At 33.6% G+C, this 15,506-nt stretch overlaps 1 protein-coding gene across 3 annotated transcripts; it reads right to left on the bottom strand.

The window, feature by feature from the left end:
- Nucleotides 1-4,091: 4,091 nt before the first annotated feature.
- On the bottom strand, nucleotides 4,092-9,861 carry LOC140959774 (uncharacterized). Of its 3 annotated transcripts, none has more exons than XM_073417786.1 (9): nucleotides 9,553-9,861; nucleotides 7,039-7,251; nucleotides 6,808-6,910; nucleotides 6,223-6,302; nucleotides 6,050-6,127; nucleotides 5,563-5,654; nucleotides 4,666-4,780; nucleotides 4,431-4,556; nucleotides 4,092-4,348 (listed from the first exon to the last, which is right to left on the bottom strand). In XM_073417786.1, exons 1-9 carry the CDS (start codon nucleotides 9,841-9,843, stop codon nucleotides 4,238-4,240), a joined length of 1,209 nt encoding a protein of 402 aa, XP_073273887.1. In that variant the 5' UTR covers nucleotides 9,844-9,861; the 3' UTR covers nucleotides 4,092-4,237. The 3 variants fall into 3 exon arrangements, with proteins under 3 accessions (XP_073273887.1, XP_073273888.1, XP_073273889.1); XM_073417787.1 differs by having other exon boundaries at nucleotides 4,666-4,777; XM_073417788.1 differs by having other exon boundaries at nucleotides 7,039-7,241; nucleotides 9,553-9,676.
- Nucleotides 9,862-15,506: the final 5,645 nt, after the last annotated feature.

Below are 15,506 nucleotides of genomic sequence, written 5' to 3'. Positions count from 1 at the left end.
TTTGATTAAACCTTTGTTCAATAAAGAATGAATCTCATTCTTACATAATTCTAAATATTCATAATTCATTTGACAAGGTCTTGCCTTGGTAGGAATATTTGTTTTCTTAAAATCTTCTACATATGGAAGAGAGATTATATGTTTTTTTCTATTCCAAAAAGCATTTGGAAGATCATTACATATTTCTAATGAAAATTTATTATAAATAAATTTAATATTTTCTTGTAATTTAGGATTTTTTAATGTATCATCTATGGTTAGAATTTTAACTTCTTCTTTTAAAGAATTAATTTGAAAAGTTTTTCTATCAATCTTTTCTTGTAATTCATTTAAAATTCTATGAATATGTTTAGCTATAAACTGAAAGGAAATAGGGTTTCATCAACATAAGTTAAAGGATATATTTGATATGTAAAAGGAAGTCCAAGTATTAATTGGCTAGAAATATCTTTTGCTAATAAAAAGACTGGTTTGAATACAATTTTTATCTTTGCATATATATGCTTTTGGTAATTTATAATTTGCAACATGCAATCTAACATTTATATCGTGTATCATATAAGCATTCAAAAGAATTTTAGCATATAAAATATAAAGCAGTAAAAACTCAAATATTTGAGGCGTGACTTCTTGAGCTTTTCGAAGTGACAGTACATAACCCTTTGGGGATCATTGGCTCTGATACCAACTGAAACGACCTTTAATTTTTTTTATTACTAATCATAAATCATGAACTCGAAAATATTAACTAAATAAAATAACTTAACATTTCTAACAATCATAATAAATTAACATATGAAATATCGAGTACATAAAATAAATCTTAAATCATCACCTAGCCAAAACTTCCTAAATCGACCTTTAAATGGATCAACTAACAGTAAAAATAAAGCGTAAAAATATCTCTAGTAAAATCATTAGCATAAATCTTTAAATCATTTATCTATCTAGCTAATGCGGAAACATAAAGGCTCTCGGGTGTGTACTGCTGCACTCGATCCACTCCAGCATCAGCACGTCCCATAAGTCATCCAAACCTGCATCATACAAACCTGGTGAGTCTAAAGACTCAACACGTTCTAAACATGGATAACAAATAATACATATACATTCACATGCATTAAAATCATAAAATCATTTTAATTGTAAAGCTTTCAATCATATATCATTTTGGGTGAAGTTTGATACTTGAAAGTGACTAGCTTTTATCATTTGGTCGACTGCAGTCTTAACTCCACATGGTCCATGGAGGTGTGTACTAGGCTCCACCATGGAAATACGATCTTCGGGGTCCTTCTGGAGCCTTTTTCCATAGACAGGGTTCCTCTGGGGCCTTGGCCCGTAAACGGGGTCCCTCTGGGGCCGTGGCCCGAATATGGGTTCCCTCTGCCCTCACGTCATCCCCACAAAATCATATATCATATCGTTTGTCACAGTCAATTCTTATCCGTCAAAATATTTTCCTTTCTTTAAAAATCATAAAATAGCATAACTTTCAAAAAATAGCATTTTAGACAGTAAAAATTGCACAGCTTTACCATAAATCGTAAAAATACATATTATCATCAAAATCATCATTTTAAATCATATAATATCATTTAACATGCGTTACGATCCTTCAGGACGCTGCCAAGTGTTTTCGTATTTTCTTAAGTGTAAAATTATCGTTTTGCCCATGTACGTAAAAATTATCGAATTTATCTTTTTCTCACTTTTAATTACATGGGTTTATTCTAAATAATTATTTAAGCTTAAATATTTATGGAAACTATTTAAGTTAATTAAATTGAGCCCAATAAGATAATATTTTTTATCTTTGAAAACTCATTGTTTGCCCAAAACCGACTTCCCGGGAAAAAATAGAGCTGGACTCGTAAAATAATTCGAACTCTAACATTTTTAGAAAAATTAAATCATTTTTAATCATATTAGAGAGCCTTGCCATTATTTAAATAAAAATAAACATTTTTGCCTTGGCCGGGTCGTCCCCGGTCTTCTTTTGCCCTGCCTATTATCGAATATTCTGGTAAAATCCTTAATTTCATGAAATCATGTCATATAATCATGCAATTATACATTTAATCACATCCTAATTATCATGAAACCATTTAAAAGCAATTAAATAAAACAATTAAAACAATTTTGCATGCATGTGGTTTACGTAGGTTTGTTTTTCAGACGTTAAACAATGACTTTAGATATATTTCTACATCGAGAGTCCATGTCATATAATTTTTTCTTGTAATGTTGAGCGCAACAAATTCGAGCTTTGACAATTTGACATGGTGGTAATATAAAAAGAACAATGTATTTTATTATATAATATCTAAATCTATTAACATGGCAATACAAAATAACAGATAAATTATAAGTACAAACATTCTTAAAAATAAAGAAAAAACGCGAGGCAGATATTTTTGATAAATACAAGACTAATGCGTCTAATAACCAAAATAATTATACAAAATAACCTTGAAAGAACCATCTTTTTTTTTCCGAAAATTTTGATGAAGAAAATTTTTAGGAAGGATGAGTAAGTTTGTAATGATTGAATGTGTTTGTAAAATCATATTTATAGGGTAAAAACTAGCCATTTATGACCGTTACAAAATCTTAAAAAAATAAATATATGTATAAGTAAATTTTATGGTAATAATATGATGTATATAATGTTAATCATGTTTAAATAATTATGTATATCACATCACATTATTAATGAGGTGTCAAGGAATCTTTTTATATAATATTGTGACATTATAAAAATATATATAATTATTATATAACAGAATAAAAATATATAAACAGTGAAATAATTACATCACGTTATTATAATAAGATGTCATAAAATTTTTTTATATAATAACATTATATTATTCAAATATATACATAATAAATAAACAGTAACACAATAAAAATATATAAGTAGGTGAATAATATAATCGCATCACGTTATTATAATGAGGTGTCACAGACTCCTTTTATATAATAACACGGTATTATATATTAAATATATATACAATATAAATAAATAAATATTAAAATAAATATTTTTACTTTTTAATATTATTACTTTTTTCTTCTGTTTCAGAGCTTGAAAAAATATGGAGATCTTTCGAGTATCGTGCTGATAAAGTATTAAAAATAAAAATTTACGGTAAAAAATAAAAATTTCAAACTCACAAAATATATTAAACTACACACTTTTATAAAAATTTTCTACACTTAATTGTGTTCTTCTTCACAAATTTAGAGACATATTTATAGAATTTCTTTGAAAATAATCCAAAAATAAATACATCATTACGCACATCATCACACTAATTTTCAATATTTACAACTCTTATTTTCAACATTCAATAATTTCAACTCTTTATTTTCAACAATCTTATGATATATTACAATTTTTCTCAATTTCTATAAACATTTTTGGAATTTTTTCAAAATGAACTTATATTTAAGTATTAGTGTTTAAGGGTTTTGAATGAAATTAATAAAATTCAAATCATATTTAACAAGCATTTATTTTTTGACAAATATTTTTATTAAGTTCATATAAATTTTCAATCATTCATATTTTAACAAAATAAATTAATTTCAATAAAAACATATTCTAAATATTCTAAATATAATAATAATAATAATAATAATAATATAAATACATTGTTCATAATCTATATATACAAATTTAGATAATTGGAAAATATATAATATTTAAGATATTATCATTATTAATGATTAAATTTGAAAATAATTTTAAGCAACACTCAAATTTTAGTTTATATTAACTTTTGATTTTTATTTCTAAACATTATCTCTTTTGCTTCTCACCCATTATAAAAAAAAATTCCTTCAAAATAAGTAAAAAACTCATTCAGCACTCATTTAGTAAAGGTAAAGGAACAAAACAAATTCTTTAATTCAAAAACAAAAAGTACAACACACACACAGAGTTAGCATTTGTTAGGAGTTTCCTCCTCGCACACAGGTCTTCTTCATGGAACCCCGACAAATGAAATTACTAATAATGCACCTGCCTTTCAGAAAATGCATATATTATTATGATTATTATTACATTTTATAATAATAAATAGTAGAGATAATTATAATAATAAAAAATCAATGCCGATAATACAAGATCCTCTTAACATTTTTCCTGCTAATAATAATATAATCTACAAACGCATTATTTTGTCTTTATACAAAAAAATATTATCATAAATCTTCCAAGATGTGGAGGTCATTTGTGTAAATTACCACCTCTATCTATTAGCTTCCAAAGCGCTGCTTTAGCTTCCTCTAGTGTTTCAACAATCTGCCCTTGTTCAAATGAAATCCTCTGAATGTTGAACTGTGAGGCATTATCAAACCAATCAAAAACATGTTGCAAACAAAACAAACTCTTCTATTTAACAGTACAATGTATAGTAAACCTGGGTGCCTTGGCGCACACGAATATCAACACCCCGGCTGTCTATCGATATGAGAGCAGCATCATCTACCTCAGCTTCTTTAGACAAAACAACTTTCAGAGGCTTCGAAAATAGTGCATTTAATTCCTACAAGAGTACCATAAATATTACTAAAAGAAAGTGGAGCCATAAAACATCACTTTGATCAAGACACAACTCTCGGTTATACAAATGGAATGAAATTTAGATGATAAACCTTTAGATTTTGTTCGCCTCCATCAACTGCAATCTTATCAGGTCGAAGGGCTTCATATTCTTTAACGTCAACCCAAGCAACAGTTCCAAAGCCTCCAATGAAATAGATATCACTGCTAATAGGTGATAAAGCAAATCAAAATCTTAAGGCTGTTAATCTCAACAGTAGCTTTTCATTTTACTTTTCTTTTCCTCTTACTTATTTTTTCTAAATCACCATTGATTCGGGCTTATTCACAAATAAACATTAAAAATACATAAAGAGGAGCATCGAGCTTAAACTCTAGCCCTATGTTACAAGTAAATGTAGCTAATAGGACCATTGAATCCACAATACAACAGCGGATAGAAATTCTGATCGAAGGTGACCGACACAACATCGTTGGTCCCAGCCAAAATACAAACAATACACAAAAATACTTCAAAACAATCAAACAAGTGTCATGCCCATGATACACACAGATAAAGGCAGTAATCCGAGTTATGCAACTATCACAATTATTCAAATCACTTGTTTGGTTGAAGCAGCACTTCACGTAGCAAAGAGCCAAAGAGGGGATTTGGTTAATCCACCTCATGAATTCTGTGTGGAATATATATCATGATTTAACAATTGTTTATTCAAAAATTGGAAGAAAATGGAAGCATAGTTTTCTTTTTTGGTGATAACTGGTGAGAGATTATTCAATGAAACTAGCACCAGTACACTACAACGGAACAGGTGCAGTAGGTCATGCTAGGGAAGAGGAAGATTCCATGCAGTTCTATATGGTGTCAACTCATACAAGTTATCAAATTTGACTAATATTAAGATAATGTCTTAAATATACATAAAAAAGTAAACCGACCATTTCTAAAACTAATCATTGTGAACAACTATGTCAAAGAATACACAAACCTTATGTTCTGCATCCGAAAATAGAAGAAATTTCCCCACTGTTGAGAAGGTCCTTGTTGATGTTTTGACATATATTGCTTGTGAGCCCATTCCTGTAACGCAATGAGACATGATTATCACCAACAAGAAATAAAGCATAAAACTGTAATCATCTGGGTTGTGAAATGCCACTAAATTGAGACACGTGAAGCTGCATACAGTAACTCCACCATTATGTATGGAACTTTCAGGAATCAGCATCAATCATTAATATTTACATATAAACGAGTTTCTAAATGAACACCAACAAGTACCGATCATTAAAGAAGGTCAAAATCCAGATGAAAATTTCTTCCAAATATGTGGCGAGATGACCAACAGCTCTATACAGTAGTCATTATTATTACTAGCTAGTCACATGTAAGAATTCCAAAGCAAGTCATTACCTTATATATCGTATATCAAGTGAAACATTTATAAATGAAATCAGCTGAAGAAGAAAAATCACCTGCTGGTCTTCGGGGAGCGGGTATACATCACCAAAGATTGTTACACGTGCATTTGACAAGCCACTCCACCCAGGAATCTAGTGAATTTTCATGTTTGTCAAACCCACAAACAAAATACATGGAAATATTTTTGGTGATGACAGCTAAAAATATTGCAAAACGAAACAGCTACCTGTACCACCAAAGAGCACCTTGGATCAGCTAACAAATTCCTTGTATGTATAGCCAATGGTGAAAACGAAAAGATTGGATCTGCAAAAGATAAGTCAAACAACCACTCCAATGTCAAAATGAATATCTCGGTTGGGGCATTCTCAATGACTCAATCAGTTATTTTTAAGAGCTTGATAGGGAGATCTTAATGACCCCCAAAATGGAGAATCAGGAGCGACTTCTGCACCAAAAAAAGAAGCCCAGTTACTAGTACCAAAAGCTGCATCTGGTACATCAATTTTTTCTGAATTCTCAATTATGTTTTTCTGAATCCTTTACATCCAATTCGTGAACCAAATACACCTCTACTGTCATTCAAATCAAATAAAAAGTCTAAATGTTAACACTATAAATAATTAAAGAGAATATCTTTGAGGCCAATTACACAGGGTAACACTAATAACTTATCAGATTCCATGAAATGTCAGTAATAAATAAAAATGGATCAAAATTTTATTGAAACTAAAGATAAACCTGACACTGCAAGAAAGCACACAAGGCAATCCAGAGGTGGACATAAGAGCAAAAACATTATGATACTTACGCCCGATAGGATCTGCTGCAAAATCTACGAGGGAACCAAATGGATAGCCTTCCCGACGGTGGTGCATCCGAGACATAACAGTACACAGATGAGCAAACCTAGCCTTCTCATATTTCAACGAAGCCGTATAATAGGGGAACAACACGTTAGAGGTAGTTTTTGTTTAAGATTGAACCAGCGTAGGTATATCACTATGACTGCACAAAATATATCAGCAAATAAAAAATTTACCTGTTCCATTAAATTTCGAACTGCTAAGGCCGGTCTAGGTAACCCATGAGCAGAAGTTGCACTTTGCACTCCACCAGATATCGGCGTTCTAAAAAGCCCAGCTCTTGTCCCACCCCCAGTTAAGCTTCCATATGAGATCACAGGAGGTGGTGTCGTCAAATTTAAATCTGAATCTGTATCCGTTTGGTTACTTGGTTTAAGATCTGAATTATCCTTCAGGATACGAGAGATGACATCACAATAAAGCTGAAAAAGCGTTTCAAAATGTCCAAATATGTTTTTACTACATACAAATAACAACTAACCGATCCTATCATGACTAATGAACAGAGTAAGTAAATGACACTAGCTTGTCAGCAGGAGCCAAGAATATGCATTCTGCCACACTACAACATAAGAAACAATTAGATATCTATCTTCCTGACAGTTCCAAGCTTCGTGAAAGTAGGATGTAAACCTTTCTTTAGAACTTAATCCTACTTATTCAACATTTTCAAATTTTGAAACTTAAAAGTTGAGCCTGTAGTTACATTTAGCTAGATTTTAATTTGAAGCTTCCAAAAAAGTTGGTTAATATTTCACTATCATTATGTATTTGTTTATATCTCCTTTCAATCCATTCCCCTCGTAATGCCTTGTGGCTCAAAAATAAAAGTATCACTGCCATTATCATTAAGTCATGCATTCAAATGAGTTCTCTTGAGGTGAGTTGAGAAGTGTGTGGTGTAATAGTGGTATAAGGATTGGATCTTTCCCATGCCCAGTCTCGAGAGGTTAAGAAGAACTAAAAGTTGGGAATTTATCCTTTCATCTTCAAAATTAATGAAGTTACTAGAACATTTGAAAATCAAGAACTAAACTCTTATTCTCCCGAACAGCAACGGGAACTAAATTCTCATCAAGTGACCAAAAAGGAGTAATAAGATCACAAATGGTATGATAAAGATAGGAGAGAGCTACAACTCCTGAGAGGAATTTGAAGACTATGAAGTTACGACAAAAAGGAGAGTCAAAACTAAATTATAGTTGAAGACACAAGTCTTGAACCCTACATCTAGTCCTCTAGCACATACGCCGAACTGTCATCCACATGAAGGGCTGTGACAGCAATAGATTCTCAAGAACGGATTAATCATCAAACTTATAGAACGGATTTCATCTTACTACTCCTTTTCTTCTGTTAGAACTTAGAAGTAAAGAGTATAACAGAAAAGGATTCTCAAGATTTTGCTGCATCTCCCAAATGATGGTACCTACAATCACAATGGCCTGCTGAAATATGCTCTTGATGTTGGAGATTTCACGAGCTACAATTTGTACACAACTACAGATCGAATCACCCTATGTCTCGAGAACGCTTAGTTTTCTGGCTTCCGTCCTTTCTTGAGTACTTTTTGATGAAACCATTTTTTTACGTACGTACTAATACAGTTTGAAAAGAGACGGGTTCAAATCATTATATGTTTATAAAGTACCATGTGATCCTTCATCAATGATGCAAGGAAATCTACTTTTAACATGAGAATGAGTTTTTGAACGGTAACTGTGTCTGTTACGGCTATTGGTGATTTGGAAGCAAGTGGTAGATGCGTATATCCTAATAATAGAATCATTTTGGGCAGGCAAAGGTCTACCTAGGGTGTTAAACAACTAGAAGCCTTGTATATTGTGTGCAAATAACTAATTTTTTTTCTGGACTGCCTAGTGGAACAAATAGCTAAGACCGAGATCAAATAAAGCCCAGACAAACCAATGGTATTAATGGAGCCAAGGTCAATATGATTATTCTGTTATTTTTCTAATTTGTTCTGGTATTCTAAAACATAAAGATGATACATTTTTTAAGTAATTATAATTGTGATCAAATAATACATGCAAGTTATTATCTATATGGTTCATTGTGATCAAATTTTGTACCAGTAGACGGCAGTTTAAACTCCCCATTTTTCTATTTTTTTACAGATGTTCGAACAAGGTTATGAACAAGCTTTACAGGTTTGGGACAAAGGATGTTCCATGGAACATGTTACAATCAGTAAATTCGAACGGCTACTTTTATGTACTTGTTTCCATCTCCAGTTTCAAGGCCATGCTTTATGGCAATACAAGCAAAATCATAAAACAGTTCCACCAGTGACTTGATAAGAAGCAAACTACATTTGTGGCTAAAACTTATGAGAAAATTAACATATTCGGTGAAAAGGAAAAGTATCGAGTACGCTGCACCTCTTCTTCAGCTGAACCCAATGTGAATATAAATCAGAAGAAAGAATAATGGCTATCGCTTTGCTTTTCTAAGGGAAAAGGGATAGGAAAGCTCGTGGTAAATTCACAAGCAAAGCACAGTACAAGATACCTAGAGGCAATCAAAGCCCAAATTTTGATTAGGACATACCAAAGAAAAAGAGAAAACATGAAACGAATCATCAAGAAATCAGCAGACCAGCTCGAATTCACACAATGAGAAGAAGAAGAATAATAAAAGAGATGCTACGTATACCAATAACTTATTACCTGGCATGGAAAATCATGTTCTCCCGAGACTAAACTGAACGCATCATTATAAATACTATTATTATCCAACCGACTGTCCTCTTCCGTGCTGCCATCCTCCGATAATTTGCTATGCAGCGCCGAAATTCGCGACGTCTTGGTTCTGGAGGAGCTTAAATTGAATCTCAACAAGAGAGAATTGCAGTGGGTTGTCTTAAGAGAGTGAGTGGGGGTGGCATCTGAGAGCTTGGGAAGCTGCGAGGTTGAACTGGAAAGCGCTTCCATGGAAGAAGACACGTAGAAGGAAGCCATCTACAGTGTTTCGATTCAAATCTACAGTGTTTCGATTCAGTAATAATGGAGGAGAATTTACACGCACAAAATGGGCTAGGGTTTTAGGACATCGAAACGGAGGAGGAGAAGGTTGCGTAATTTGGGCCAAAAATGCACCTTGCCCTTGCTTCGAACATTTGTGGACCGCACAACCGAGATTAACAAGTAAGGACCCTATGGGTATGGGTTGGCCTTTCCTCGCTTAACCATCATTTATTACTAGACATCCTTTTTAACTCAATGATAACAAATTATTAATTTTGTTAAAAAAATATTTTCTTGTTATAGATTATTATAGATTTGTGATCAAGATAAATTTGACAAAATAACATCTGTAACAAATTTTTTTCTCCTATTTTTCTTTATAGAAAGGATGACTGAGTTCAATAAAAATTACATCAGGGTATTACCTCATTCTCTCTTCTATTCTATATTCTTTTATAATTCTCTTATGATTTATAATATGTTATCAGCACGATAATGTAATCAAATGAGAATGAAAATAATTATTGTTCAATTTATATTATTAGAATAGCATAACATGTTGTTAATAATCAAATTTATGAGATATTTTTAGGTGCTCTAGAAGTAGCACAATGATAATTATTAATATATTTGATGCCCATGAAGTATCATGTTGTTGATGTTATAAAGTAGCACAATTTGTTTTTATATTGAGATATATTCATGATTAAGATCTAATATAAGATAAAATATATTGACAATCTGATAGGATCGGTTATCGGGTGAAAAGAGAGTTTAGAAAGGGGGTTTAATAAACACTCAATGATTTTCACAACTTTTCGTAATATGGAGTCAGTTTAGTGATAAACTGAAACTCGAGAATCTTGTCAGTCGATATCAATAAGTTAACAATAAATGTGCGGAAATAAACTGACTGAAAGATAAAATATAAACTGAAATAAGAACACAGAGATTTTATGGATGTTCGGAGATTTCAATCACTCCTACGTCACCCCTTCTATCACAAGGATATGATATTTACTAAAAGACTTTGATCGATACAAACAATTGTACAGACCCACTTCAGTCTTGGACTTAACACTACCAAACTGAAAATCTTAGTTTAAAACGTAATTCACAGTATTCAACTGGACTTGAAAAAGACTTAGCACAACTGATCTCTTTAAGATCAAGTTTTACATCAGCAATAGTTTGTGCTAGAATGCTCGAAGTATAGCCTTAATGCTATAAGTATAAACGATAAATGTGAGCTTTGAATCTTTTGAATTTCAACAAAGTGATTGCAAGTAAGTCATTTGTGTCTTCTTTGTTGCTTCGTCTCTGCTATTTATAAGCTTCTCTTCCAACGGTAATAATTAATACAATTTGAATCTTTTTATCCGTTGTTTGCCATGTCAACATTCCTCTAACATTAGTGCATTGCAACTTTTCTGACATGCGGCTCTCCCACTATTAATTGTAGTTGCTTTGTACTGTTGTCGGTTGAATGTCCTTATTCTTGACGTGTACATTTGAACGATCAGCTGATAAGCTCACAACTGTTTTTAGCACTTGATCAGTTTCCGACTGATCAGTCAGTTGTCTGTGTAGTTCGGTCCAGCTGGTTCAGTTGCCTTTGATTATCTTCGCATTAATATTCAATTAAAAGCAATTGTCAGTTTGCATATTTTGATCAGTTACTGTCAGTCTTCTCGATCAGTTAGTTCGATCTAATAAACATTCAGTTTGTCAAACCACCGAAATTTAGTTTCCAACAATTTTTTCCTTATAGGTGTTTGACAAAACTTAGAAAAAGTGAATTGATCAACTGAATTCATTGCAGATAAAATAATTTCTTTATTGATAACTCTTCCAATGTACATATTCGCACAAAGAATAAAGAATCTTGTAAGTGATTAAAATAATTATCAAAATCTGCCATGATCTTTGACTGAATAATTGAAGAGACTGTCTTCTATCTGATCTCTTTTTCTTAGCTCTTTCATCAGCTAGTCGTTGATCAGTTGGTTGACTGAGTCTCTTTTTAGATTCATTCTGCTGATCTTCTTCTTCCCTTTTTTTTTGTAAAGGCCTCAATTTTCTTGGATAAAGTTTGAACTTCTGAGATGATATTTGACACGACATTCATCAAAAGATCTTGCATTAAATCCATTCGCTTGGTGAGAGTATTTTGTAAATAATCGAAGCGTTTGTTGAACATTTCCTGAGTGTTGAAATGTGCTTCAGTTGATGCTCTGTCTTTTCGGATTTGATCCATATGGAAGAACATGTTCGTAATATCCTTTGTGATCTGTTGTAGACTCTTGAACGTATTCTCCTTCATGGTATCAATTTTCATTGTATGCGCCAGTTGAGTTGATTTGATGGAAGAAATAGAAGTCATTACACTGACAAGGTTGGTCTGAATATTCTGAATTTCTTCGAACATTGATTCAGTTTCTATAGGTATACCAAGAGACATGGTTCCAGAGGTTTCTGGTTCCTGTTCCCTGTTCTCTTGATTAAAAATCACCAACTCCTTGTCAGTTGTTTCAATTCTGACCATCTCCGGAACATCTTCTGTTATATATTCTTGAATTTGTGGAAGAGAAGGAAGATTTGGATCAGCAGCGATAATAGAAGGTTCTTCTGTATGTGGATCAGCTGAGATAGTAGACGGTTCTTCAAAAGATTCATCAGCTGATACAATACTTGGCCTTTCAGTTGATGGACTAGCATGTTGAGTTGTGGCTTCCGACTGAACTGATTCTTCAGTTTGCATCAAAGCAGTCTCGGCGACTGGTTGTTCAGATAGGCTTGGTTCATCAACAGGCACTTCTTCAGTTGGAATCAAAATTACCTCTTCGGCTGATTGTTCTATTCCCTTTGGCTCTTCAGTTGCGTCAATAGATAAAATATTCAACTGAATACCAGTGGCGACTGATTGTATAACTTCGTCGATGTTCGCCAATGACAAATCAGCATCAGTGTAAAGCTGAATTTCTGCAGTAAAAGATGAAATGATCGGTTAAGAAGTGAAAAGTGTTTAGAAGGGGGGGTTGAATAAACACTCACAGATTATGTTCGTTTTTCGTAAGTTGAGTTCAGTTTAATGACAAACTGATACTCAGTATCTCGTCAGTCGATGACAATCAGTTTAACTGAAAAAACAGTTGCGGAAGTAAACTGAAAGAAAGATAGAATAACTAAAATAAAAGGTAACTGAAATGAAAAGCACGCGATTTGTTTCTGGATGTTCAGAGAATGGAATAACTCCTACGTCACCCCTTCTATCACGAAGATAGGATTTCTACTAAAAGACTTTGATCGAATACAATGTTTGTACTGACCCACTTCAGTTTGGTCTTATCAGTGCCAAAACTGAAACTCTTAGTGACAACAGGTTATTTCAGTTCGTGACTGATCTTAGCACAACTTAACAATATAACAAAGATTACAGTGTGTTAACAAGCTCAAAGAAGGTAGCCTTGAATGCTACAGATAGAACTTAGTAAGAGTGAGCTTTTTGGTTTCAGCAGAGTAACAGCTTGAGTAAAATAGTTGTTCTTGTATATTCATTCTTCAGCTGCTCTCTTCGCCTATTTATAGGCTTCTCTTCCAACTGTAACTTGATATAATATTTTAATTTTATATCCGTTGATTGCCACATCGATATTCTCCTGACAATCGTACACTGTAGACTCTAAAATGCGGCGTTCCACTACGATTTGCAGTCTGCTTGTACTGATGTCGGTTGATATTCGTTTTCATTTGATGACGTGTATGGCTGAGCGATCAGCTGATTAATTGTAGCTGATAAGCTTGTGCTGAGTGAATCAACTGATCAGTCAGCTATCTTCAGAAATCCAGTTAGGTTCAACTGATCAGTTTCCAACTGATCAATCAGTTAACTCCGAAGGTTCAGTTCAGCTGGATTCGGTTGCCTTTGATAACTCACGTGATACTTCAGTTAGGCAAATTGTATAATATGAATACTTGATCAGTTAGTCCAATAGATAAATGGTTTGTCAAACAGCCGAAATTAAGTTTCCAACAGAAGATTGAGGAGCGGAAATTGACGGTTGGGCATCCTTTGACGGATGAACAGTTACTTGTTAAGAAGATTCAGCAACTGGTTCCTGGTATGACTTTTGTGGTTTGGCTGAAGGTTCAGCTTCCTCTTCTGATGAACGATCATGAAAACCTGTTGGAAAAATCAGTTCTTGGTCTAGTTCCCATTGTTTAATCACCATCTGCAAGGTGATAAGATCCGCGTACAATTGATCATAAACGGCTTTGTCATTGAATGTAGTTGGACTGGTGGGATCATAGTTTTGTCGCAGCTGAACAATCATCTAACTTAACTTCTTTTTCTCGTACTTGATCAAAGAAGTACTTTTTCCTTTGCACCGTTTGAACCATTGTACCTGCTTTAACTATTTTGAGGACTATGGTTTCCAGGTCAATGAATTTCTTCAAGATTGATTTCTTTTGAAGCTTCCTGGCAAACACTTCAGTCTTAAATCTGACCCATTCCTCATAAGCTTTGAGCTTATTCTCAAAAACCTCATCGATCTCGTTCCAAATGAGAACAATGTGAGTTTGAACCACATTAGTAGGTCGGGGCTCTTCTATCATTTTGCTCTTTCCCTTTGTGTCAGTCAGGGAATGAGGGATATTCAGCCCTGAGGAAGTGGTGTCAATCATTTCTCTGATAACTATCCCTTTCGGTCTTGCAAATGGCAGAGAAGTTTGGCCAGAGATATAGATCAGTGGAGCTTGAACTCCAGCAAGTTTCTTCTTATCACCATATTCGGTGATAGACTTCTTTTGTTGAGCAGTTGTAAGAGGTAACTGAACCTCAGTTGAAGTTTTGGTGGCAACAGTCCTGAGCGATATAGCCTTGATCGGCTGTTCAGCTACAAGTTGCGTCAGCCTCTCAATTGGAATGGTGACCAGTTCAGCTACTGGTTTGGTTTTTAGCGTCCTCGGCGCTTGGTTATCTTTGGAGAAGGAGTCTTCTCATATTCAGTCTCACTGACAATCAGTTTTCGCTTGATTGTCTTTTTTTTTTTTTCTGAGATGGCTTTTTGGCTTTCTGAGCTGATTTGAGAGCCTTCTGCATCCCGATTTCCTTCTTCACCTTCAAAAATTTCTCAGAAGGCTCTCAAAGCTTTGGCGGCTGGACATTCTTGGCATGAAAGACCTTAAACATTGATGATCTCTCAGAATCATCACTCACCAACCCCTTTGTTTTCAGCAGATAGCTGAGCTGAACAGCATATCCCTTGGATTGCTTAGAAGACTGAAACATGTTCCTCAGAATATTTAAGATGATACTCCTCTAGTTCAGTCTCTTTTCAGCCATGATAGCAGTCATAGCTTGAAATTTTTCCAATGTGAGAGCAGCAAATGATCCTGCCTTGGCCAATAGTCCTTTTGCCACAATATCCGCCACCAACTGCACCTCTGGCTTCAGTTCCTTCTTCGGATCGGAGACTTTGATTTTCCGTCCGTCTGCAGATAGAATTGTCTGCATCTCCTCAATATCAGAAGCTTTAACTTCAGAGAAATAATCAGCAAATGGTTGTTGACAGTGGTGGTGAATTTGCCATCAGCAGAGATATAATCATTGGCATATAAATCTAGAATCTCTTTAGGATAAATCTCTTGGAAAG

The sequence above is a fragment of the Primulina huaijiensis genome, chromosome 15 (assembly GCF_012295235.1).
Source record: "Primulina huaijiensis isolate GDHJ02 chromosome 15, ASM1229523v2, whole genome shotgun sequence".
In the NCBI taxonomy this organism is placed as follows: domain Eukaryota; kingdom Viridiplantae; phylum Streptophyta; class Magnoliopsida; order Lamiales; family Gesneriaceae; genus Primulina; species Primulina huaijiensis.
Note: the sequence above shows the minus strand (reverse complement) of the source record. Positions and strands in the feature narration are given on the sequence as shown.

Bases quoted from the DNA above. Each gene is read 5' to 3' on its own strand.
- LOC140959774 (XM_073417786.1), bottom strand. From the start codon at position 9,843: ATGGCTTCCTTCTACGTGTCTTCTTCCATGGAAGCGCTTTCCAGTTCA. The intron at 5,655-6,049 runs GTGATTTTTCTT...ATTGCGTTACAG, and splicing joins CGCTCCCCGAAGACCAGCAG to GAATGGGCTCACAAGCAATA. The intron at 4,349-4,430 runs GTTTACTATACA...AATGCCTCACAG, and splicing joins GTGTGCGCCAAGGCACCCAG to TTCAACATTCAGAGGATTTC.